Source organism: Phycodurus eques, chromosome 3 (assembly GCF_024500275.1).
Source record: "Phycodurus eques isolate BA_2022a chromosome 3, UOR_Pequ_1.1, whole genome shotgun sequence".
In the NCBI taxonomy this organism is placed as follows: domain Eukaryota; kingdom Metazoa; phylum Chordata; class Actinopteri; order Syngnathiformes; family Syngnathidae; genus Phycodurus; species Phycodurus eques.
In genome coordinates, this window is record NC_084527.1 from 15596256 (window position 1) to 15623807 (window position 27552).

General features: G+C 39.4%; 1 protein-coding gene across 4 annotated transcripts in view; it reads left to right on the forward strand.

Moving 5' to 3' along the window:
* The window catches only part of kiaa0825 (KIAA0825 ortholog), a 174194-nt gene extending 149014 nt beyond the window's left edge, over positions 1 to 25180 (forward strand). For all 4 annotated transcript variants that reach the window (XM_061672236.1, XM_061672239.1, XM_061672237.1 and 1 more), the window contains one exon: positions 24423 to 25180. In XM_061672236.1, coding sequence (XP_061528220.1) covers positions 24423 to 24606 — 184 coding nt within the window. In that variant the 3' untranslated portion in view covers positions 24607 to 25180. The remainder of the gene's footprint in view (positions 1 to 24422) is intronic.
* The last annotated feature ends 2372 nt before the right edge of the window (positions 25181 to 27552 follow it).

Sequence of the window (27552 nt, forward strand, 5' to 3'; positions counted from 1 at the left end):
ACGTTACAGAATACCTTAGTTATTTTGGTGTCTTTTAAAACTTTTGACAATGGAGATGCAACAGATTTATAACAAACTTTACCAAACTGTCTGCGATTGACTGGCCTACCAGTCCGCGGTGGGCCATGGTTCTTCAACTGTGATAGGCCCCAATTTCCCCTTGACCCTGAACAGACTATGCAGTAAAAAAAATAGGTGAATTTATGGACCATACTGTATTTTTTTGTGGGAGCAGGGCTTTTTTAGTGCTAGTAGAAATAAGTAAGTTGTGTCAAAAATATGTGCAGTCTGACTTACTTTACTTTGTGTTACGCTTTAAGAGCAGAGACAGAGCTGCCTATTGAGATGCTTTCTTACACGCTTTACATCCGCAAAAATACTTACCCTGAGGATTTATACATCTTAATAGACATCCCTTGCAGTGTAGTGGATGAGATGTCAGAATTGATGGCATGCACACTTTTATTACCTGGTGTGGTGTGTGTAATTAGGTTAAATAGATGGGGTTGGACACGCATGGTAAAGACTACATTTCTCACCCTGACTGGATTTATTGGCCACGCTCCACTCTTCGGGGTCCGCTCTAATGCACTCATTTGCATGGGGACACATGTAGCTGATGTGTGTGTTACCGTTACGTCAACCAGTTCGCACAATGACGGGGGCCAGTTTATGAATAGCGCGGTTCAATGGCTGGCGACGGCCCGGCCCGCCAACTGCCTATTAGCTATGATATGAAAGCTGCCTGGCAAGTGTTGGATTGATACTTGACATGTCGAACAAAGCTCATTGTCATTGTAATTGCCATACGTTTAGTCTTAATTTCACGGCCGTCCATATTGCCAACGTGATAGGGCTGCCTGTTACTTACATCTTCAGTAACAGCTGTCTATGCAACCCGTGTATCCAGCCGCCTTTTCATGTGTTCAACCTTCTTAGAAATAACGACTTCATAATGACTGTAATCGCTTTCAATGTAATTATTATGCATTGCCATTGGTACAATTAAACTGCATTTTCCGATGAACCATAACACTTTTTTTATCCTCCAGATGTCCAATCATGCGTAAATCACAGTCGATCTAATAGCTGAGGACGATATGTGATTTGACCTATTCATTGAGAAGCCTTTCCGAGGAATCACTTTATACCAGCTACTCTGTCATTTTGCTAGAGGGTCTGTTCCATCTGTCTAAGGATAAACTGATAATGTAGTATATGTGATGAAGTTTGGATAATGAGTGTCAGCCAGCCACTAGTAATTGCAGCCCAAGAGCCATTATAGCCAGCAGTGGTAGATGGTAGTCTTCAGACTTTTCAGACAAATTTTGGCTTCAACACTATGAAAACATGAAATCAAAGTCTCTGTATGCCAGAGTATGAATAATTTCGGGCTTAACTATACATTTCATTTTTTTCCTGTTGCTATTTAAATAATTGGACAAAATGATTATAGGTAGAGGGAGGCATTTAAATAGTAGGGAAGAAACCACAGAACCAACAATTTGAACTTTTACATTTCACCCAGTGGAAGCATGGTGGACTAGTGGTTAGCATATCTACCTCAGAGTTCAGGTTCAGGGAACCTCACCACAGCTCCGACTTACAATACCTGCATTTTCTCCCTGTGTTTGTGTGGGTTTGGTCCGGGTACTGCGGTAAATGGTGGTTTCTTTATGTGCCCTATGATTGGCTGGCAACCAGTCCAGAGTATACCCCACCTCTCGCTGTAGGTCAGCCGGGATAGGCTCCAGCTCACTTGCGACATCTTTATTGACATATTGAAGCAGTGAGCACCCCAATACTTAATGTTTGGAGATAAATTAGTTTGGGCCACCAATCCAAATCGAAATGTCACTCAGGGTGACATTAAGTCAAAGTTCACATTCTTAACCAATTATTCAAAGTTGCCTACTGCACACTTCTCAAACTACTCCAACCTCTGTGTTGTACATTTTTATGTATGCATCCAACATTGCTCTTTCCACTTTTCTTATACCTTTCTTTTCAATACAACACCACATGTTCACTTTCTCACTGTTAAGCACCCCCACCTACATCCTCCCTCTCCTATGGGTTGGGAGACACATAGTGGGGGTCTGCTGAAGACAGGGCCCATTGACAGGCTAGAGTGGCAGTAACTTATTGTCCATTGATGAAGTGTGACAAATCATGTGGGAACGCAGGGATGCGTGGCCGCGAGAGCCTGGCTGTTGAGTGTGTGAGCGTGCCTGCATCCCAGAGTAGAAACGTGTGAGTATGCCCGCATGTACTTGTGCCTCTTTTTGTCTATGTACGTATATGTGTTTGTGCATAACGTCTTAGTATGGGGCAGGCAGGCATAGTCAGGACCCTTCACAGCTCATTTAGCCCCAATGGGGCCACCTGGGTGGTGAGGGAGCTCAGCCTCCTAATATAGGGGCTCCAGCTACCTATTAATCAACACAGCCACGTTGACAAATCACCACAACTATGACCTAATGAGATTGGGGAGAGAGGAGTGAAGGAAGGGAAAGAGGCTTGGACATAATGGAGGAGATGTTGATGGAAGTGGAGGGTCTGTTAGTATGGAGGCTACAAATGGACAGAGAGGGCACCGGATTTTAGAAAAGGAAATGAAAGAAACAGGACTGTGTCATTGTGACTGGTGGTACGGGTCAGGAGGGGAAGATAAAGGAGAATGCTAACACAATTTTCACCAGTGGCTGATCTTGACCACTCCAGTCCTGCTAAAATTATTACATTCTGAAAGTGTCAATCACCGAAATGCAAGAGTGACTTAGAACTGATCAGGCAACTGCTATTAATAAACTAAAATAGACAAGTTCTTCATCAAGGCCCAACAATTATAATTCGGATTACTTTTATAGTGCACATTAAGCATGGGTCGGTATCAGATTCTAACAGTATGATAACTGTAGCAAAAGTATTGCGGTTTCACTGTATCGTGGTATTGCAATTACAGCTCTAAAATTTATTATTTGAAAATTTTAGGTAACTTTTCTTCCATTGAATGAGCTCCGTAGGTTCCGTAATTTCTCGTGTATAATGTGCACCCATGTAAAATACGCACCCCCAATGTTGACCTAAAAATTCTGGAAAACCCTTCTACCTATGTATAATGCATTTTTACAATGCATGATTTTGCTTCTACCCACATTGTCAAAATATTAAGCATTATCTGTATGTTTTTTTTTCAAAGAATTTTCTTTCAAATAATTATTCTGAAGTTAAGCACTTTATTTGAACGCATAATACTATTATACTATTTTTATTTGCTTGCTCTTATTTTGAAATTCACTCACACACATATTTAGTAAATGAGAAAACACACAGTTGTGCTCATGTTTGATTACCCAGGAAGAATTTGTAAGATGGCTACAATACTTTAAAGAAAACACGAAGGGCCAGGTGTAACACATACAATTTTATTTTAATGGGATTCAAATTAAACTGTCAAGCATTTCAGAAAAGCATTATCATTAAACAAAACATAACCATAAAAAAATTAATGATGGTTGTTGTTCAGTCATCAGTCATATTAAAAAATATATATATATTTCACAAATTCTGCTAGGTTATGTAAATTTATGAGCACAACGGTACATATATGCAGTCATAAGTACCCCTGTCATATTGGAATGAAAGTGTAGGCTACACCTTTGTCATAACTTCTCGGTGGCGGTGGCATATTAGAATGAAAGTGTATACCTTTCTCATAACCTCTAGGTGGAGGTGGCATATTGGAATGAAAGTCTACAGCTTTTTCATAACCTCTAGATGGCGGCATATATTTATAAAATGCGAAAGTTGTTTTTTCCATTTTCCCCTGTATAATGCGCATTATTGACTTTTGACATTTTTTTGGGGGGGAATGTGCATTATACACGAGAAATTACGGTACATACAGTAAGTAAATGTAATATTAAAATGTAGCACAACCATAAAAGTTCGGTACTTATATCTTAGAGAGAGTGGCCCGACGGAAGCCTGTCCTCAGTTCAAGACACATGAAAGCCCGCATGGAGTTTGCTAAAAAAAACACCTGAAGGACTCCAAGATGGTGTTTAATGATAATGCTTTTCTGAAATGCTTGAACGTTTAATTTGAATCCCATTAAAATAAAATTAAATATGTTTCGCCTGGCCCTTCATGTATTCTATAAAGAATTGTACCCATGTTACAAATTCTGCCTGGGTAATCAAACATATAAGCACAACTGTGTGTTTATTAACTTACTAAATAAAAGTAGGGCTGTGAATTTCAAAATAAGAGCCAAGTCAATAAAAAAGTATTACGTGTTCAAATAATGTGCTTAACTTCAGTATAATACTTTGAAAAAAACTAACAAAATAATTATTTGAAAAAATTTACAAAATACAGATAATACTTCATGTTTTGTATGGGCAGAAGAAAAATCATGCATTGTAAAAATTCATTATACATAGGTAAAAGGGTTTTCCAGAATTCTGAGGTCAACTTTGGGGGTGCGTATTATACATGGGCGTGCATTATACACGAGAAATTACGGTAAATGATTTTAGCAAATGGCTGCAATATAACAAAAAAACAAAAAAGAGTGAAAAAACTAAGGGGGTCTGAATACTTTCCGTACCCACTGTATCTTGAAACCGTTTATCGGACCATGCCTAGTGCACGATTTAGGGTGGCGATACCCACCCTCTGCTTCCACAAGCCCCTTTTACACTGCCTGTTAAAGCTAGGATATATCCAAATGAGCAAGTCGTGCCACCAATATTCCATTCCACCTTAATGTAGTATAGAAGTTGGCATATTTTTTTCAAAAATGTTGGTCACATTCCATCTTGTACAGCCTTGGCCCCATTTGAATTTAGAGGCTACACTGTATGTGTTTTTGCAAAAGCCTCCTTTGACACCCATGCAAACGCAACCATTTGTTAGCAGTAATTAGCCGGCAAGTGTGTTCTGTAGTACATTCCGCACTATTTGAAGATGCTTCGGAGCAAATGAGATGTTAGAGGACGATGAGTTTAAAAGCAAGCAACATTGATGTATGCCTCCTTCTCTGGTTCCCACCCCGAGGTGAGCCAGCATCTAATCTCTCCACTACCAGTCTCAGGTCCAAATCACATTAGCTGGGATCAGAGGTGAAACTGGAGCTTTTCAACAGCAGCCTGTTCTCACTAATGAACCCCCATGGCCATCCACTGCATATTACAGCCACATTGAGTGACGGAGAAAGTTTTGCAATAATCATTATGTAACTCTGCAACGCCTGGGCTTCCTTTGCCCTGACATTTCAAACACTCGATTGCAATATCTTGATGTTTCTCTATTGGGAATATGTTTTGAATTGCTGTACTGTGTATGATTGATGGTTTTTCAGGGCCAAGCAATCTGCTTTCTAGTAATTATGAGCTATACAATGTGATATTACAGTCACAGGCCTCACTTTATTATGAACATAAAGCAGCCTGTAATTTATCAAGCAATCTTATTGGAAAAACAAATCCTATTTAAACAAGTAGTCATGGTCAAGAGGAGCTTGTGAAGTCCAATCATGACAAAAATGGGATTTAGCTGACTTTTTTTAATATCGTGATTGATGTTGCCGGACTTTCTGGGATTTTCAAGCTAATAAATGTCTTGGCGGCTTACCGGCAAAGGTTTTTGTTTGTTTGGTTTTTTTGTTTGGTTTTTTCTTCCTGAAAAAAAAGATCTTCAGTAAACACTTACTAAAGCCATGTCAGGGTCACCCACTCAAGAAAAGTCAGCCAACACCTCAACACCAGCCAACAAATACATGCAAACGTCACTGACTGTTTCCTCTTTAATTTATCAAGTCTTTATTGCGTGCAAAGAATGATTTTTCTGTGGTCAATTAATATGCAGCCAGCCACCGAACACGAGAGTGAATATTCAAAACCACCGTCTTCCTATTGACGCATATCTGCCTGTGAGATCTATGTGATATCCTAAGCCGCGGTCTGTCTGGTCCATCGACTGGCGCAGGATGGAAGGCCCAAAGAGAAGATGCACAACTGCATGTTCCTCCCATCCATTGTCTTCTTAGGGTAACAACTGTGTCAGGGTTTTCATAGCTTTATAGCTATGCACGCAACATCCTAATTCACCTTAATCAATGCCATCTGAGATGTGTTGCGTCACATTTAACTACCCAAAATGTGAAAACATGAGTGCATTTCCATAGATATTTTGTTATACACACTCACCGCCACCACTTCATTAAGTACACGTGACCCTCACAATTTATTGAGACACAATTGACTCAATATCGCCATGAAGTGCCTTTGAAACTTCCAGAGTTCACCCGAAACAGTTGAGATTTTCCGTTTAACTTCATATTCATTGTGTAAGTAGATGTTATGCTTTTAGAAATGCATATTTGTCTAGGTCCCACACTTTTTTTTCATGGAAGCAGACAATGTACATGCAAACAGCAAAATATGTGACCTTTCTGACACGGTGGACAGTTTTGGTTAATGTAGCCTTTTTATTAGCACATAGTGAACCTTCACTTAACATGATTCAGTTAGCAAGATGACTGTGTACTGTGTAAGATATATATTTGAAATGTTTTAACATTTTTTATATTGATTTTTCACAATGACAGAGAGCACGTTAAAGCTCGACAAGATCCAGCTGCACCTGTAAAATGATGAAAATTACAAAACACAAGTGCCAATATTTATCCTGAAACTAGTCACTGTTTTAGCCTCCACTGAAGAAATACAAAATGATCGATGTAATGTCACTAAAAACATCTGAGGGTTTCTTAAAGGGGCAGTTACTCCATAATGTCAGGGTGGATAGCTAATTCAGGGACACATGCAAAAGTTCAATGTGATTATAAAAGTATAACATACAGTCATGGAAAAAAAATATTAGACCACCTTTGTTTCTTCAATTTCTTGTTCATTTTAATGCCTGGTACAATTAAAGGTATATAACCTAAATAATACAATAACCACGATAAAAATGTAGCTGATTCCATAATACTTTGTGCTATTTGACATGGTTAAGCTTAATTGTATTCCCAGGGATTATTAAATGAAACTCTTATGAGCTATTTTTGTTTTCATTATTTTATTTGTCCAAACAAATGTACCTTTAGTTGTACCAGGGCAATAAAATGAACAAGAAAAACATCATGACTGTACATCATCCAAATGACTCATTTTATCAAATACCTTGTTATGGACAATAAAACCATGAAAAAAAAAGGATTACTTATTACTTGAGCTTAAAGTAACTTCATTATTTTACTGATTACTTGATTTCAAAAGTAACAAAGTTAGAAAAAAGTTACTTTTTAGTTGTAGCAGTAATATCACTTATCCACAGTACAAGAAAGCATTAGCTTAACCGTACCCATTACTTGGTAATGTACGCCACACAAGTTACAGAATCATGTTATCAACATCACTTTAATATTAGTGTAGTTGAAGCCACATTAAATCAACAACTTAGTGCTGACTTGACATGCCAACACAATACAGTAAGTTCCTAAACGAAAACAAGTACACCATTCTCAGTACACTGCCGATTGTGGTCCATGAAGGCAACTATGTGTGTGTGTGTGTGTGTGTGTGCGTGTGTGTATGTATGTGTGTGTGTGTTTGCGTGCCTTTGTGCGTGCATGTACATAAACGTGAAAGTTAGTGACACACACACACACACTCACACACACACACACACACCATTGCTCCCACCACAGTAATTTTGATGCAAAGAGCGAGAAAACTTTTTTTCTTACTCCGTGACATCAGCCGTGCAGCACGTTCAACCAGCTCACAGACGAAGTTGAGAGTTCTCACTTTTCATTGTAAATATTATTTAAGCTAAGTATTGTAAGTCCTTCAGTGAGTCAGTCCTTACCCTCCATGACCGATTGGTGACCGCCTACTCGGTATGAATAATTCACCCACGATGCATTGTGCGTTTAACACACCAGTAAAACAGTATTCTTAATGTGTAAATAAAAAAGTAACAACAATCAAATACACTTTTTACTCGGGAAAATAAAAAAAATAGTGTGGCGACAGTGAAATCATGCATTTCTTTGCACTTTTATGGTACTGCACCGTCAGTGTGCATTGTGTAATAAACAATCACTTCCCAATAGCTTTCTTGTATTTGTTGAGAAGAACAGTGGTCTGAGTTAAATGCTTCTGCACAGCTGGACTGCTCTTTGGTTGAATCACAAGCTACAAATTACTGTTTGGTGAGAGACATTGATGCAAAAGTAACTATACCTACTTTCCTGGAAAATGTAACGCGTTACTTAGCTCGTTACTCAAAATAGCGGATTTTACTTTGTAATGCGATACCCCCATCATGGAAAATTATGATTATTCTACTGTATGACTGACATCTACAGCAATGAGGCTGCAATGATTTTTTGTATTTTTCTTTTTTTGTTGGTTTTTTTTTTTTTTTTTTTGCCACAGGTCCCCAGATCCATGACAGTGGCCCTGCTTTATTTAACAATATGTTTATTTTCATGGTTGTTTTTTTACACTGCATCATAGATAAATAACCAAAATACTAGCAACATCATACATTATGATACAATCGCAGTATCAATCGAAACACCATTAGTATCTCTGGAAAGGCAGAAATGCTGCTCTTATATTGTATCCTATTATATTGCATGGGTGAACCTGAAGTTCTGTCAGTGAGTGTATATTTTGTACAGACATATGCTTCTGATAAATTCACACACATTTCTCAAAACTGCAACAGTTTGCCCACCAAAACTACCTCATTACTTGTTCCTGGTTGATAGAAATGGTAATGAGTCAGAATCAACAGATTATATGAAATTACTGCCGATCAGTCGTCTGATACAGTGTAATGGCAGACAATTACGTTATCAGCCCTCTTGGGAGCTGCAGCTGTGTGGTGCATGATGCTGTCTGAATGTAAAGAGATAGGAATGGTGAATTCATGACAATGACACAAGAGATACATTGCTGTGCTTTTATGTGCTGTAGACTGCACACTGTAGTAGATTTAAAGCAATGTGTGGTTCGGAAATTGTACGAAAAGTTGATCAATGTATTGTGTTTGAACTACAATGTTATTCCTCATTGTGTGAAGCAACGCAAACAAAAATTTTTACGAAAAGAATTTTTTTCCCAGAAATGTTAGATTTCGCCATTACAGTGGAACCCTTGATGGCCGAACAATAATAGTCTGTTCCAGGACACTGGTCTTGTTTTGGTTAACTGTTAATATTGTGACATAAAAACAAGAAGTCTTTATTGACCAATGATGAAGGCGACACATCTTGTTTTTAATTCATTATAGAATGATGAAAATACTGTAAGTAAAACAATGTTGATAATAAAAATACTGAATCAATAAAATACTCTAATTTATCTTCGATAACAGTAAGAACTGCAATGAAATGATGGAATTCCGACTGAATTCCGAATTGTGCAACTTCAGAGGCGCTTGAAGATCACTGCATTTTTAAGCACTTTTAATAAAATAACTTGTACATTTTTATACTAATCATTAATTAGTATAAAAATAATCAATTAATCATTCTTGGATTCATTCATTTAACTTAGATTTGCTTTGTAAAGCAATGGTATCTTTGGGGTTTTTTCACATTTTTACAATTTTGACCGTTTTTTTTTTAATATGCAAGACCCCACACATCAAGGTAAAAATATCGCCATTTGTTTGCTTACTGCTCACATGAGGCCATATTCTCGTGTTCATGCATCAGTCTTTTTTTTTCTTTTAACAAACCTGGCCTGCGTACCTTTCACCTACGCACATTCTCCCATCCAGATTTCTGTCACAGCCACTGTTTGTAAAATCCAAAGAGGTGTGACTCATTGGTGTCTGAGGCTGACTGTAATTTTCTTGAGACCTGTGAATGCCATAGAAATGCATTTGGAAAGTATAGCACACATTAAATATGAAATACCCGTCATGTAGGGTTTTTTTTTTTTAAGGCAAGGAAAGCAAGGCAAAACGTGGAGGACCCAAGTGCAGGGAAGCAAGGCAGAAGTCTAAAAAATTATATTTAATTCCAAATCAAAGGCAAACACGGATCATGGAAAAAACAAACTAAACAAAGTCCCAAAACTGATAATCAAAGAAACAAAGAAACACTTGAATAAACCTAAAACTGGAAACAAGACATGACGACTGAAACTACAGGCGACTATGATGTGACACAGAGTGACAATGAACCGACAAGGACTGAAAGAAACCAGGAAACTAAATTCACACAAATTGACGCGACAACGAGGAGAAGATCTACGAGAACCTAGGTTAACTGTTAGCTTATCTGGTAAATACAGTACATTTGCAAACTCTTCTCCTTGTCATTTTGATTGTTTTAAATTGATTAACCGATTATTATGTGTACCCCGCTTTCGTACTGATCTCATTTAATTGCCAATATGCAGTAATTTTAACATTTATCGCAGGGGGTACTTTCTAGACTACAGCCCCGATACACAAAATCCGCTAAGTAGCGACCATATATTTGTTTAATTATTTATATATAAGTTAAAGCTTTATGCATAAGACCAATACTATATCCATGTGAGGTGGAGGTATTATTTTTGTCCACTTGGGGTCACCATCCTTACATTCTACAGTACTTTATCTGTGACAGTAACTGAATGTGTGTGACCTTCCAAAGGCGGGGCCTGGTAGGCTGAGGGACACTGTCGTCAGCGAATGAGAGTGTAGTTTTTGTTGGATGTTAACTGGCTAAACTGTCAGCCACTCTCTGTTGACTGACTTGGTGTCAGTTGTGGCAACTGGCATGTTGTGTGTCACTGTATGCTTTGTTCAATAAAGCTGTTAAAAGTACACTAGCCGCTCTGTCTTTGTCTTCTAGTATGAAATGATCCCAAACATTGGACATTTTCTTTTACGTGCTTTTTCCTCCTGGCTCGCCCTTATTGGTACTGGTATTGGTATTGGGACTGCAGTAACAGTCCGTGTGGAAAAATAGTAACCATGATATGCCCTGATATAGCAAATAATAATAATAATAAGAGTTATGAGTAGGATTTTAAAATATCCACAATGCAGTGAAGCCGCAAAAAGTGAACCGCGACATAACGAGGCACGACTGTACTGTTAAAATGTTCAAACTCTTGACAATGCATTACAATAAAGAGAAGACGACTGATCTGCTTTGACATTTAATGTTGCTGATTGCAGCCCCAGCATGTAAAGCAGTCAGCCTCACCTCCCTTCTTTATGACCTACACCTTGCTGCTACATTAATGTCACTAATGTGCCGACTTCTCTCTGACACTTTAGTGCGACGCTTAGTGTGCAGAACAAATTCAAATCCAGTATAAAAAGCTCTTGACACGGCCTGTACTTTGCATAGGGCACACCTTATGGACCTACTTTATGCTTCCTTTTCTTGCTATGTGCTCATCAATGGTGATGTCACATTGCTCAAAGAGCTACACAATGCCTGTATGCAGCATTGCCTGAGGTTTGTTGCGCACATGTTTTCCTGAGCTGACAACACAGCATCAAATCCTTACAAGGTGAAGCACAACTTAAAATGTCTTTTCACCGCCTTGCTTATCTCTGTCACACTGCTGTTGGCAGCAAGAAAGAGAAAGAAAGAGTGCGAGACAGGGAGCATTATGACTTTGTTATTATAAGCAAAGAGCGGGTAAAGTAGAGCATGTGATAGGATCTGGAGATTAGGATAGAGCAGAACAATAAATTATGCAAAGTGTTTGAAAACACGTACAGCTATAATTAAGTGGCATTTGATATTAAAGAAGGTGACAGCAAGGTTTTATTTATCTCCTTAACCCTCTAACAACTTCCATTAGCATGGAGGAAAATTAACTGTTTGAAATATTATGAGAATAGGGCCCTGATCTGATACACAATAGCACAGCCACACACACGCATGCACCCCCCCCCCCCACCCCCCCAACACACACACACACACACACACACACACACACAACAAGGTGAGATCAATGTCTGAATGGACTAATCAGTTCATTACAGGCCCGCGCAAACCACAGGAGCCCACCGCTAATGATGTCATTGTGAAAGGAGGCTAAATACAGCCACATATACAAAACATTCTTCACTCATTTATTGACACTCATTTCACCACAATATTTGACCACTTAGAGCTATTTTCAACAAAAATACTTATGAGAACAGCTTTGTTTGTACTAGACCAACTACTGTATATGACTCAAACAAGACCTCCATCCATCCATTTTGTCCTCATTAGGGTTGCTGTGATCTGGAGTCGGCTGACTTTGGGCGAGGTACACCCTGGACTGGTCACCAGCCAATCGCAAGGCACATATTGTACAACAATCACATTTGCAACTATGGACAAGAATCTAACAACATGCATGTTTTTAAAATGTGGGAGGAAGTCAGAGTACACAGGAAAAACGCACGCAAGCATGCAGATAAGATGTAAGCTCCACACAGGAAAAAAGTCAGGAGTCAAGCTATGAGGCAGACGCGCTGCCCTCAATCAACACCTTTCTTTTGTAAATATTCAAAAGAGTGACCAAAAAAATCATTTTTTAAAGTTGTGCTTTAAAAAATGTAAAAAATGTCTCACAATTTGTTGAAGCCTGTGCAATCAGCCATTCTGTGGTATTTGCTTGTCAAAAGTCACAATTATTCCAAATCATTTTGCTTCTCAACATGATCTTGTGACTTCTGCCACGGTAAGCTCAACCAATCCAAGTTCATACAGAAAGTTGAGTTCAACATTGTGCAATATGTAATGTATTCATAGTGGCTATGGAAATATGTGGCGAGCTTTGAACAGAAGCTTTGCCCGATCAATGTGCGAGAGCGAGGCCTTTGTCTGAGAGCAAGTTGCAGTTTCTCAACCCTCAATGCTCCTTAGTAGATTTGACAGTTCATATATGCACAAATAACAAAGGCAAGATGCTGAATAAGTAATATGCTATTTCCTGCTAGCATATTGGGGTGAAATCACAATGAACATTTTTTCTCCCCTCTGTGCATGGTTCAGTGGGGAGATTGTACGAGTGCTTGTTCTCACTGTTTGTGCTTATATAGTGCGCACAGAGGGCAAAATCTCAAAGTTACTGACTGTTTATCTGTATCATCTTTGTTCATTAATTCATGGCTGATATTTTATGCATTTGGTGACAAAGTTTAAAGGAGTAGACCCAAATGCAGACACACGCGACATGGGGGGAAGATAAGATGTTAAAGGAAGCTCTAATTAACTGTCTCCAAAATAGTTTGGGGACCTGCTGATCTTGTGCAAGCAGAAGATTGTTGGACTGCAGAACTGACTATGACTATGTTGAGTGCAGAAAAAGGCAACACACAAAAGTTTAATTTGGAGAAAGTTTGAACTGTCATTCTGTATTATTACTTTTATTTTTTATTTTTTTCATGAATTCTACTGGGGGCATGTACTCCCTGTGCTTTCTTGGATTTTCTCTGGGTACTTCAGCTTCTTTCCACATTCCAAAAACATGCATGTAAGGCTGTGTGTCCATGCGAACTGCAGCCACAATAATTATCACATTGTTAAATTAATATCGCTTTGACAGTGTCAATCAATCCAGACATTAAATGAATCAATACATTTTTTTTCACTTATGTTGAGAATACAGGAGAGCTGGAGCCTATACCTGCTTCTGGTTTTCACAAATGTCTGGGTACACCCTGGAACACCACAACAGTTACCATTCACATTCACGCCCGTGGCCAATTTAAAGGGGTCAATCAACTTAACATGCATGTTTTATAACGTGGTAGGAAGCCGGAGTGCCCGGAGAAAATGTACGCGTGAGATTCGAACCCAGAACCTCTTGACTGTGAGGCAGATGTGTACTGAATATCCCACTACCCACCTTTCAGTACTGTGCATAGCTATCTCTGTGAATGCACAATATTTGATGGAGCTCTTATTGGATCTCATTCGATTGCACAAGTGGTCATAATGTCATGTCTGGTCAGTGTGCAAAGGTCTGGTTTACTACCATGTATTTGTAATTCCTTATGGAATTGGGTGAAAGGTGCCAAGCTGGTTGGCTTCATTCGGGAAAAGCCATGTTGAGATGATTTTCACGATCGAGGGCGAGTACACAAACAGACACATTGTAGTCTCTCTGTCATAGTCTCCTCTTGGGTGCCGTTTCTTTGAATGGTGCCAGGCTGCTCAGCTAAACTCCTAACAAGAGTCACACAGTCAAGAGACTGGAGGTGAAGTGGGGTTTGGGAGACGTGGGGGTATAGATTCGAAGAGAGCTGTCATCCATGCTCCACATGGGCAATACAAACTTTCCATGTGGAGCAGTCATATGCGAGTGTGTGACACTGACCAGACGACGTGTGTGTGTGTGTGTGTGTGTGTGTGTGTGTGCGTGTACTGTATTACATCTAGAAACAGCAGTGCCTCCAAATTGGGCCCCATCTTGTCAGAAACACCAAGCGCCCTCCCCCGTTTCTGTCTCCCAGTGCTATATTTGATAGAGCTTACACACACACAGAGCCATAGCCACCCCATTTGACGCGCATATCAGAGTGGGTCCCATCAACGAGCGCTTACAGTCACACAGCGGTGGACAAGCAACCTAATGATGTCTGAAATACCGGCACAACTGCTATGATGTGCTGTGATAATTGCTACCCTCCCGTCCACAGCACAAACACATGTGGAATGGGTCGGCAAACACATTAATATGGAAATGTCTACATTAATTTGCGGCATGGTCTAAATTATTCAGTAATTAAGCCCCCGCAAATTTACACAAACTTCCCTGTGGATGACTGGAGAGAATTGACAAGGAGCTGCAAGCATGCAGACTGAGGTCTTTGAATTGTGTGCTCATAATACACATGACACTAAATAATAGACTGGAATTTTGCATGAGAAATTCTGACATTCCATACACGCACAGCAATTCAAATACGCACTAATTTCCTGAGAATTAGGAATTTGTTACATTATTTATCATTATTAGCTGTCTCTGTTGAAGCTTCTAGCTCCTTGACAATCCTCCACATCTCTATCGGATGCAGAAATAAATTCACGTAATCGGGTTGGAGGTATGTTGTAAAATGGACAAAACAAAACATACATGAATAACAGTTTTATTTATTTATTTATTTATTTTTATTTTTTAATCAAACACCAGCCTGTGAAAGGAAGAGTCACAATAAAACTGTTTAGCAAATAGAATAATGTGCTATTGGATTAGTCAGCATTCGATGTGTTTTAGCAAGGCTATAATGGCCATGTACAATTATTTTTCAGTCTTGTAATTAGAGTGCAATCAGAAACACACACAGCCATGCACACACGTACCAGAAAATTATCCAACATAATTTTGCCACTTCTGTGACATTTATGAAAATGATCAATGATAATATTCAAAAGTACAAATGTACTAGGTTTAAAATTGTTAGACTTTTTGAGAAATGAAAAGTGCTACATGCAGTTGAAGTTGATGGAACCTGCCACTCTAAAATCCAAATGGAATTAGGTTTCCTAATTAATGTCATTGGTAATCTATCTGTCCTACTATTTGTCAAAATGACTGGTATGGAGAAAAAAGCAATTTAAACAAGAAAGCTAATATGTTTTTTTGTGAATATCTATTCATATTTCGCTTATTGTGCTATCCATTTGTCGTGTGTGTGCTAAAAAAAAGAGCTCCCTGTCCAGGTCTTATTCCTCTAGATTTTTTAACCTGAAATTTGCAAAATATGTACATCACATCTACTTCACGTTTGATATATTAAATGATCTTTGACAAGTAAATATGTAATTAAAAGATTAGAGCCACAAGAATAGAAAAGTAAACATTTGACTTATTTTAGTCAGGTATGCAGGAAACGATTGCCAATCCTCAAGTTTATTTATTTTCTTTAACCCTACCAGCTCCACAGAAATAGATTTTCTGGTGAAGTCGCAGACTGTTGTCCATGCTGATTGGTTCTCTGTCTTCTAGCTTTTGAGAGGCCATCAGTTTGCATTGGGAAGAATCCCAGGTGGGCTCTAATACTGAGTGGCATCAGTGCATGGATATACTGTAGACCTGACAGTGACTTGATCTGACAATACAATGGATCAGTGCAGTGGCTACTAAGTCAGAAGGTAGAGTATAATCCCTTCTGTCAAGTCTCTGTCTCGTCAATATTCAAATCCAGCCAGCTGTCCAATGGCTGTCACTTACAATCTGCCTCCGCCTCATATCCGGGCACAGGCAGATATCTAAATTAAATTAGATGTTTGCTTTCCAATAGAAATTGAGTCAAAGAGGTGTTCCTTTGCCCTGTATTGTGAACTTGTCGTTTACCCCCAAGTGAACCAATGTCCAATGTACAAAATCCATTTTACAGACAAAAGATAACCTCTCTCTTCTTTTATTGTATGGCTTTTCATCCTTCTACTGGTTTTGCAACTGATTTCTGTCTTGCTCTTAACAGAAAAATAAGATTATTTTCTTTAAATGTTTTTAGTCTAAGGTAGCACAGATATATTCATCACATATCAATGTTACTCTCTAGCACAAATCCTACATAGGACTAAACGACACGAGCAATTAAAATCCCTGTCAAGTAAAAATAAATGTTTTCTTTTATTTTTTGACACACAACAGAGAAGAGTGTTGTTAACAGCCCTGCCAAATTCAAATGATTACAAAAATCGCCTGTATAACTGTACAACACTTCCACTGAGCTGCTGTTATGGAATCCACTTTTTTCGATGTCGTGTTTTAGTCCTATTTTGGCAAAACCGTTTTGAGCCAGCGGCACGGTGACTGACTGGTTAGAGCGTCAGCCTCACCGTTCTGAGGACCCGGGTTCAATCCCCGGCCCCGCCTGTGTGGAGTTTGCATGTTCTCCCCGTGCCTGCGTGGGTTTTCTCCGGGCACTCCGGTTTCCTCCCACATCCCCCAACAAAAACATGCATTAATTGGAGACTCTAAATTGCCCGTAGGTATGACTGTGAGTGCGAATGGTTGTTTGTTTCTATGTGCCCTGCGATTGGCTGGCGACCAGTTCAGGGTGTACCCCGCCTCCTGCCCGATGACAGCTGGGATAGGCTCCAGCACGCCCGCGACCCCAGTGAGGAAAAGCGGCTCAGAAAATGGATGGATGGATGTATATATGTGTATATTTTTTAAACGGCTAAAAAAATCAGTGCAATCTATGCTAGGCAAAGGCAAAGTGAGCTCACTACATCATAACGGGCTAAAATAAGTGTGATTCTGTGGACTAGTACAACCCCAACACATACGTTTGTTGCATCACACATCTGTCTACACGTCTAGTCTAAATGTAAGCAAGTAAAAGATTGTTGCGGTCCAAACCTCTGGGACCTCATGGTTGGCTGTTGTCTCGCTTCTGTCAACTCAAGTTCGTCCCCTGCAATGATTTATTTCCATGCACTCCACTTTTGGACACCTGGGTGCAAAAGTGCACAGCGGGCTGCGACTACACTACGCGAATGTAGCCTGTAGAAGTTTTACACCAAAGGCCAAGTACAAGAACGTGAAATTAGATAGTATGGACTTAACATGGTCACACTCAGTCTGAAGAAGATGCACACACGCAGACGCACTGCAGAAGTCATTGTGTGAACACCTACTCTCTGAACTTTCAACTAAAATTAGCTGCTCGTATTTGGCACGCTGCGGTTGGGTTGTCGTTATTGAAATTCATTAATGGTGGATTAACGTTTGCCTGACCAGACTGGAACGACTACATGTAAAGTTCTGGATACCCACTGTGGGTGTCTCATGAACGCTTCCTATGTTTCTAGCCCAAGTGTATGACGTGGAAAGCATTAGGTTTTTATTTTATATGTATTTGTTTGTCCAAGGTGTGTCAGAAAAGCCTTCTGTGTCAGCAATTAATGCACAACTGCAATGATTCTTCTGAGATCTTACGCTGCACCGTCGTTACGGGCATCTTTATGTCGTCCATGTCTTCAAAACATGTCTTCTTGAGAAAAATGTAATTGAACCAAGTCGAGGATAGGCACATTGCGCCAGCACGGCCATGTTCTTCTCAGCCACGAAATGTCAGATGCTCATTGTCATGGTGAAGCAGCCAGAAGTTGTCCTCCCACATCTGTCGCCTCTTCTCACACTCTGGATCAGCATCAGTATCTCTTTTTAGACGTGCTGGATGTTGATCGTCTGGCCCACATTGAAGTGGAAAACTTGTAGTTTGGGTTTTAAATATATCTTATGAGACACTAGTCCTGGAAAATTTCTGTCACACCTGCTCCTCTAAAGTCAAATGCCTCACATAAACTGAGTCTCTAAAAACATTGTTTTTCTTAGCTGTATTGTTGTTATTACAATGTCGGAATAGTGTTTCACTGGCAGTTTCCACTCAGTGACGTGGTGAATGTGAGTGTGAATGGTTGTCTTTTTATATAAGTGTCCTGTGGTTGACTGGCAACCAGTCCAGAGTGGAATCTGCCTTTCGCCTAATGTAAGCTAGGATAGGCTTCAGCTCAATGCGACCCTGAACAGGATAAGTGGTATTAAAAAAGAATGGCTGGATGGATTAATTGTGATCCGCTCACGCTCCAACCCGCATGCACTTTGTTCGTTGTTTGGTGACCTGTTGGCTGTCGACTATCCACAAAGCTCGCCATATATAGTACCTTAGTCATTTTGATCCACACTCAATCGTGGAAGGTTTCAGTAATTCTGTTGCAGAACAAGAGGAGACAGAGGTCACTGGATGAAAACAGAATACTCTACCACTAATTGGCATAATTGTCCAGCCTTGATTTGTGCTCATTCTAGTGGTATTCTAGTTTTTAAATAGAAATGCTTGTCAAATTAATCTGTCACGCTCTTCCCAAACTCTAACACTAAATGACATCTTTAACGTTGTGACCACCAGCCAAAATGTTCATTTGCTGAAAGTAAGTTAAGATGACCTAAAAGGGGTTCTCAAAAGGGTTAAAACAGTGCAAGAAAGGACATTTAATCATATTCTCTTTCTCTCTCTCTCTGTCGCTTGCTTTCCCCTCATTCGACCGCTGTGACACATGTCGCCCTGGCATGCATGGAAAAGCCTGTGACCTTTGGAAAGTTTAGCACTTTAAATATTTAGGCTTGGGTTATGATGGATCCTCCAGGCCCTGTGGCAATGTGCGAAGCCTCTGATTAGGGCTGCTGTCAGAGTCATTTAGCCTTGTGTCTGGCTGTCGGTAGCGCTCTGTGTTCGACAGGCGAGCCTTTTAAACAAACAGCCGTCCCAGTGGCAGTCGGGCAGGGCATCTAGCTCAGCGCAAACATATCCAACACACACTCAGAGAAATGAAGAAGCCCCCTCAGCCCTTGCGACAGCTGCAGGGGAGACCGCTGGTTGCTGCCTCTCATGATCGTTCAAGCACTTTGTCTTCACGCTCACTCACATTTTACCCACATACTTTTTCTTTTTATTGATTTATTATTATTATTTTGGGTGTCACGTCTGCTGCTTTGGTTTGAAGCATTTGGGTAATGGAGTGGCTGCGTTCTGTTTACGTATGTAGTGGTTGTTGTTTTTTTTGTTTGTTTTTTATGAGGCAGGTATTGTACTTTCTGAAACTGTGGCCCCTGAGTAAATAAATGCTCACATCTACCATAAAAAAATGGATGTTCCCTTCAATTTTATTATAGAGAGAAAAATTGCCCTATTGTCTATAATTACGGTAATCGAATATTAAGAAAATCATCTGTCAAGTTCCATCCAATTGAATGCTATGTGTACTGTATGCCAGGTCAGAAGCTAAAATGTCAAATTGAGTTTCATCTGGATGTGATCCAGATTCCACATTTCATATCTCCCAAACACGTGTGAAAATGTGTGTAAAACCAAGATAGAACCTTTTGGTCATAATTCCAAAAGGTGTGTTTGGCGCAAGCAGAACACTGCTCATCATCAAAAGAACACCATGCCTGGAACTGGGACCTTAAGCCAAGTTGCTAAATAACAGTCAGTTTTAGCACAGAACATCCATCCAACCATCCATTTTCTATACTGCTTATCTTCACTAGGGTGATGGGCGTGCTGGAGCCTTTCCCAGCTATCTTCGAGCGAGAGGCAGGGTACACCCTGAACTGGTCGCAAGCCAATCACAGGGTACATAGAAACAAACAACCATTCGAACTCACATTCACACCTACGGGCAATTTAGAGTCTTCAATCAACCTACCACGCATGTTTTGGGGATGTGGGAGGAAACCGGAGTGCCCGGAGAAAACCCACGCAGGCATGGGGAGAACATGCAAACTCCACACAGGTGAGGCCGGGATTTGAAGCCCGGTCCTCAGAACTGTGGGGCGGATGTGCTAACCAGTCGTCCACCATGCTGCCAGCAAAAAAAAACAAAAAACAATAATAGTCAGGAAAAGGCTACTAGAAAAGCTGAAATGTATGGTCCTAATCAATCAGAACAATTAGAGGCACTTAAAACTGACTGAACACAGCTACATCCTAGTTATAAAAGGGTGTGTACATTTGCACAACCACATTATTTCAGTCATTTATTTTTACTTCCCCTCTCTAAAAGATTTTTTTAAAAAAATTATTTAAATGTACAGGTTATAAGATAGCTGGGATAGGCTCAAGCACGCCCGGGACCCTTGTGAGGATAAAGCGGTGTAGAAAATGTATGGATGGGTTATAGGTCACATTAATGATGGGAAAGGTTTTGAAGCGATTTATCTTGGTCCCATTTCTTTAATATCATAAAAACCTGGCATTTGACAAGGGGTATTGTAGACTGTTTGTATCCACTGTATGTCATCTTAAATCTTATCCAACAATATATTTGTTATGTTTATGGCTCTGACCCTCCTGTATGGAGTTTAAATGTGAGGTTTCTCCAGGTACTCTGGCTTGATGATTTTAAATTGCCCATAGATGTGAATGTGAGTGAATAGTTGTTTTTCTACTCTACTGTATGTGACATGCAATTGACTGATGACCAGTCCAGTCACCTCTTGTCAGCTGGGTTGGGCACCAGCCCACCCATGACCCCAATGAGAACAAGTGCTAGACCAAACGAATAGATGTGTATACAAGGTCAGAAGCTCTAATGAAACTCAACCTCCTATCAAAGTAGCCGTTTGCTCATTGTTTTTGAAGCGTCCTTTTTTTTCCCCCAGACCATCTGTCTTGTGAAGTGATTGAAATTGTACATATAGCTTATCTCAAATCAAGGCATATGCTCTTATTTTTTTGGGCATCACTTCTGATTATTAGCTAAAATCAGACTTGGTGTGATGTGATCGCATTGTTGTTATCACGCTCATACCTTAGGACAAGCGTGGCAGTCTATTCCTCACACTCAAAAACAATATCCTGTGGCATCAATCCTGTAAATATATGAGTCTTAATATGTGTGTCCTATTCTGTATTCAGTGGAATTGCCAAGTCAGCAGCTCCAGTATTAATGCATGAAAAATGAGGAGAACCCATAAGAATTAGAGAGTAAGACTCTCCTTATTAAGATGTAAATTTCAGGGGAAACTTGGAGAAATGAGGATAAAGTTCTTGTCAACTTTAGTCTACTTATGCATTTCTAACAGCCTCCATCAGGTTGTAGTTGTTGAGATTTGATACACTTGTCAATGCACCTATTGCGCTGTTATTATTATTATACTCTCATTTTCAAAACACAACCCATACTCAAGGGAACAATTTACACTTTGGGCAACATTATCTAGTGACAGTGTACATGGCAACTATAATGGTAATTCTGTCTCTATCTGTGGGTGCTGTTTCTTTTTCCTCGCTTCCCACCTTTGCCTCTCGCTCATTTCAAATTTGCACTTAACACCCTCCTGGGGAAAGGCTGCTCATTCATCAACAGTGTTTGTCCCAGTGACAAGCAGGGCACCTCCTGCATATCAATATCAGCTAAGACAATGCTGAGCCTGTAACCTTCAGCTAAATGTCATTCTGCTTAATCCTATTTGAAAATTAAACATTGAAAAAGCTATAGCGTACCTTCTTGTCTTCCTTCCGCTCTCACTCACTCCTTTATGTGCCACCAATGCTACAACAGACATCCGCTACCTTTCTACTGCAGCATTTTTGTTCTTTTGTTTGTGTGAGTGTATTATTCGGTTGATCTTTTATTTTATTTTTTTCCGCCGAAGTTCCGGTAAATAAAAACTCCTGGTTCAATTATGCTTAACTATCGAGCATTTTTCCTAACATTCTTTCAGTTTTGTCACTTCTCTAATTGTTTGAGGGTGTGTTTGCTGTGAAACAAAAACAGAACGGGAATTAGAGCCACTTGTTCAGGGCGGAGAATGCAGTCAGACAAAAACAAATGTGTCGTATATTTACATAAACAGACCCTCCCCCTTACAGGTGGTATTTAAAACCGTGACGGTGAAAAGGATGCAGAGAAAGAGGGTGTCTGTTATAGCCAAATACACACTGTGGCAGAGGCAAAGTCTACACCATGTGCTTTGCATGTGCATGATGTAGTCGTGCATGGGTCAGCCCTTCCTCCCTCTCACACACCGAACACAACAATATGAAACATGTTTGAAGATGCAATGAGGAATTGGAGAAAGAGGCAGGGCTGGATAAAAGCAGACGGTGAGATTGCAATGAAAATGCAATCATTTGCAGTCAGACAGGCGTAATTCTGATGTGGATGGACTACGATGCGGAAGCTCAAAGGCATCCATATGGATTTGTTTGACTGCAGTCACTAGTCAAGTGACTCCACTGAAATACTCAGAGTGGATTACGAACAACATGATCGCCCTTGATGTCTCTCTGTAGAAGCCCTCCACCCCATTTGAATTACAAAATAAATGTGTCGGAGAAGCTGTACAGGCACTTAAAGGAGACTTTATTTGCCCTTTGTTGGGCAAGAGAACATATTTTGTAACTTAAATAGGAGTTAAAAGTAGAACCTCATCTCGAATGGCGGTCATAGCTTGATTTGTTTATGAAACGTATTGGTTGAGAATGTAAATTGTTACGTGTTATTAATTAAACTATTAATACTGGAATAGTAAACAAGAGGGCCCATTTAAATGCACATAGAGTACGCTTACTGGTAGACTTGCAGTAGACGTATACAGTACCACCAACCTTTTTTTCTCAAAAAATTATTACTTTTACTTTCTCAATTTATTTGAACCAAAAATGTGTAATCGCAGCGAACCTTGCGTGAGTGGAGCATTGTCACTACCTGGCAATGGTTTGGCAACAGACAATGTGTGCGGGTAAATATGTTCGCGGAGCTCAGGATCTGTCTGCCTGTGCCCCGATCAAATTCACCAAAATTGCGTTACACCAGCGGTATAACTTGTGCCAGGACTTGAATGTGGTCTGAGCAGGTGTAAGTTTAGATTGACTTTCTGCCAGGAAATTGTCACTCCGCCAGGCGCCTCTTTAAGGACACTCTCACCGGAACACCCCACTTGGCAAACATGCACAGCTAGCCTTGCGCTTGCACAAAAATCAGGATTTCTGATTTCTTGATTGAACAGGTCTGGAGGTAATCAGGCTTGGGTGTGATCAGCGAAAATTAACCAAAAATTGTGATTAGCCACAATTTATTAATCATTTAACAAAGGGGGTAATTTTTCACACAGACCCAGGTAAATTTGAATATTCTTTTTCCTTAATAAATGAAATCACCATTTAAAAACAGCTTTCTTGGTTAACTTGGGTTATATTTGTCTGATATTTACATTTGTTTGATGATCTTAAACATTAAAGTGGGGAAACTATGCAAAAATCTAAGCATTTGAGAGGGGGTGCAATACTTTTTCATGGCACTGTATAATGCATTTAGAAACATCCATCCATCAATTTTCTTTACCGCTTATCCTCACTAGTTCTCTGAATTCACTTTACACGCTCCTTAAGTTCAATACAGTTTCATTTCATCCTTAAGGTCTGTTTTTTGAAATATTAGGTACAATATAACTTGTATGTGCAATACATTGTAATTGAAGTATTATTAAAGTTTTTTTCTTTCATATATTTAATTGCAGTGTCAAAGTTAATGCTGTGCATATTGTTACACTGGCTTGCTACAGTAGTAAATGTAATCTTTAGGAAGAAAACCTCTGTCTCGTCTTTGATGAACACTTGGGCCTACTACGGTACTGGATTTTAATGTTGGTCATGATTGTGGTACTCGGAGGGCTTTGTATTTTTTTAGATGTTACATGGTGTAAAACGTTTGAAAACCGCTCCAGTCGAGTGTGTATTTCACTGAAGACAAAACTGAACAAAGCAGCAAGTGAAGGTAGCTGCAACCTGCCAAAGCCTTTCCATATGAAAGGTTTAAAGTCATGAGTAGACACGTGCGGTTCTATCCAAACCTGGAAGTCAGACAATGACTGCCGTTCATATGCCGACCATAACCCTTCACACTGTCTTTATGTTACCAGGTGGGAGATGCAGGATGGTGCAGAGCTGGAGGACGATGAGAGAATGATGGTAGAAGAACTCCAACGAGCCTATTTTGTTTGTCACTGCGACGCGGAACTGCAGGAGTCTCGTGAAGCAGATGAAACGACGGTTGAGCAGACACAAGGGGAGCCGCAACCATCCGATAAAACTGCTGCCCAATAACAGCCTGGGCAGTTGGAATTTTTATCATGTTGTAAATGTTTAGTTGTAATACACACTTGCGGCTCTCAAGGTATTAGAGTGTGTCCGTGTGTTGTGTGTACTGTATAATGCAGGTGTCTACAGTATGAATGTGCATTGTGTGACAACGGAAAGAGTGTTCTTCAGTCTAACTGTGTCTCTTGTTCTCCACACTGCAGCAGTCACATTTCATCTTTTTGGAGCACATCTCCAGACATCAATTCTGGGAAATGGAGAAGGCACATTTGTTTGCCCGGTACAAGATGGGACTGTGTGATCATTGGAGGTTTTTATTTTATTTTTTAGACAGTGTTGTGTAAAGATGTTGGCGTCAGCATACTTATTTTATTTTATTTTTTTGCTTTCTGGAAAACAAAAAAAACAAAAAAACGATTGGGAAGAGAGATGATGTTTGTTTTTGATTGCAGCCTGTTCCAAAATCTAGTCCACTCTGTAATGTCTGTCAGTATTTTGCAACCACAGAAAAAAAGTATTTTCTATGTTGTAAGATTATGAAATTTATATTTTTTTAAACATTTGACATATTTTGTGATACATAGGTTACAATGAGAAAGAAAAGAGTCAACTAATCAGTTGTAGAAATAAAGTTTGATTTGATTGAAAAGCCCATTTTGTCATTGTGCAATCAATGTTGAAGGTAAACACCAGGAATAAGTTATTGATTGCATCATGTCCTTCCCTGTTACATATTCTGTGCATATGTACACTAATAAGATTCTATACAGGAGTTGCATGATTGTATAGAATAATTTTGGTTCAATTATTGAGCTACATGAACAGCTCTCAATGCAATTGTCCACCACTGCAAACTATAACAATGAAAAAAAAAACATACTTTATTGTTAAATTAATGCCTCTCTGAAAGTAGCAATCAAAACTGAGCAGTATCTTTGTGAAGGAAGATATTTTTGGGGGACAGACCTCCTATTTTATTAAATTGTGCTGGTGTATCTTATGTTGTGACTTATGACTATTGTATGTTGAAATAAGCAGATTCAAGTTTGTTTACAAGTTAGCTCATGCGCACTCTGTTCACTTCCTATGTCAGAAAGCATCTGTCCTCTTCCAGAGATGGATGCTCATCTTTTAATGCAAATGAAGCAACATTACAAATACCAAACCACTTAGACGACACAAAAGACAATGAAATGTTCAGAAAGTCAATTCTGTCTCTGTTGCAGAACACAGGGTAAATGGCAACAACAGCACCATTAATCCTTGCAAATGTACGCTATTTAACATAACAAAAACGTTTTAGCTGGGTGATGCAAGTGTTTGAGTAGCTAAATTGTTCTTTAAGATAAACTGCTTTCTCCTTTTAGCTTCTTATTTTTCAACCATCCTCGAATAAACACATTTTGTTGTTCCATACTGTTTCAATTGCAGACAAGTGGTGGGTTCAGCTGACACCTGTCATTGAACCTGACAATACGAATCACAACAAATCATTACAAAGAATGGTTCCTTACAAAGAATATATTGAATATTGTATTCTACAGGACTCATTTGAGGATTATTAGGGCCACGTAAACATTTCAATCAGATTCAGAATGCATTCAGTACTGACTTATATAAGCATAAACAGCCCCAGATTTGTGATGCTGGTATCAATTTCTGTTTATGTTTGTACAGTAGTCACAAAAATGCATGCTTCACACTTTATGACGTATGCACGATATATTGAAAGCTAAATTACAAGCTATTATGTTAGCAATAATGTTAAACCTTTTGACTCCTTATAGAAAGAACTCACCTGATAACGTGTCTGTAGTGTTGAACTGAGAGGAGTTTTTCCTATATTGTGCATATCTCATGTAGCCAAATCAAGACACCAAAAAAATAGAAACACAAATCCTCAAAACCTTAAACCAGAATAATAAACATGTTGCCTAGTCTCTGACTAGTGGTACCTGAGAAATAGTTCCTTAACTACTACTCCTACTAAATATAATAATAATAATAATATGGCAGCATGGTGGAATAATGGTTAGATTTGGAGTGTGAACCTTGGGTGTGGCCTTCCTGTGTGGCGTTTGCATTCTCCCTTTGCTTGTGTGGGTTTTTTCTGGGTACTCTAGTCTCCCTCCAACTATAGACCAGTGTCAGATCTCCCCTTTATCTCCACAATGTTTGGAAAATATATATATATAGCACATCAGATTAATAATCACATGGCCTTCAGCAATCTATTTGAACTATTTTAGTCCGGATGCAGGGCAGAGCACTCTACAACAAAGAGCATGTACGAATGGATGTTTTTATGTTTTATGTTTTTTATATATATATACATTGTTCTTTGTGACCGTGACCTCTTGGAAAAGTAATTTCGTCCTTCTGTACCACCCACATATATTGATGACTGACAATAAAACGCTCATGATCTTTTACTAGCTATGGACACTGACACCTCATCAATAGTAATATTTACTCGACCCCAGAGCTACCTTTGATACTGTTGATCATTTTCCTGGTTTAAATGTTATCGCGCAGAGAGAACATACAGTGTAATTCATGGCAATGTGTGAGTTTTGGAATGTGACCTGCGGAGTCCTGCAGGGATCGGTGCTCGGCCCTTTATTGTCCATTATCTATATGCTGCCACTTATAAATAATAATAATAAATATGACGTTGACTTTCACTATTATGCTGATGATATTCAACTATACACGCCTTAAGGACTAATTTACCAACACACTTGCTGTTATCTGGAAGCGTGTCCTGTTTAAATGAAACAATGGATGTCCTCTAACGTTTTGCTTTTAAACCCGTTGTCCCGATGGCCGTAGGAAAAATAGTCGGCACCACAGCTGGTTTCAGCCTCTGCCTAACTACACCTGTGTATCCAATGCTTTCTCAAAACATGCCGGTTCGAAGTGATCGGCACAGAGTTTAGAATGCTTGCTACG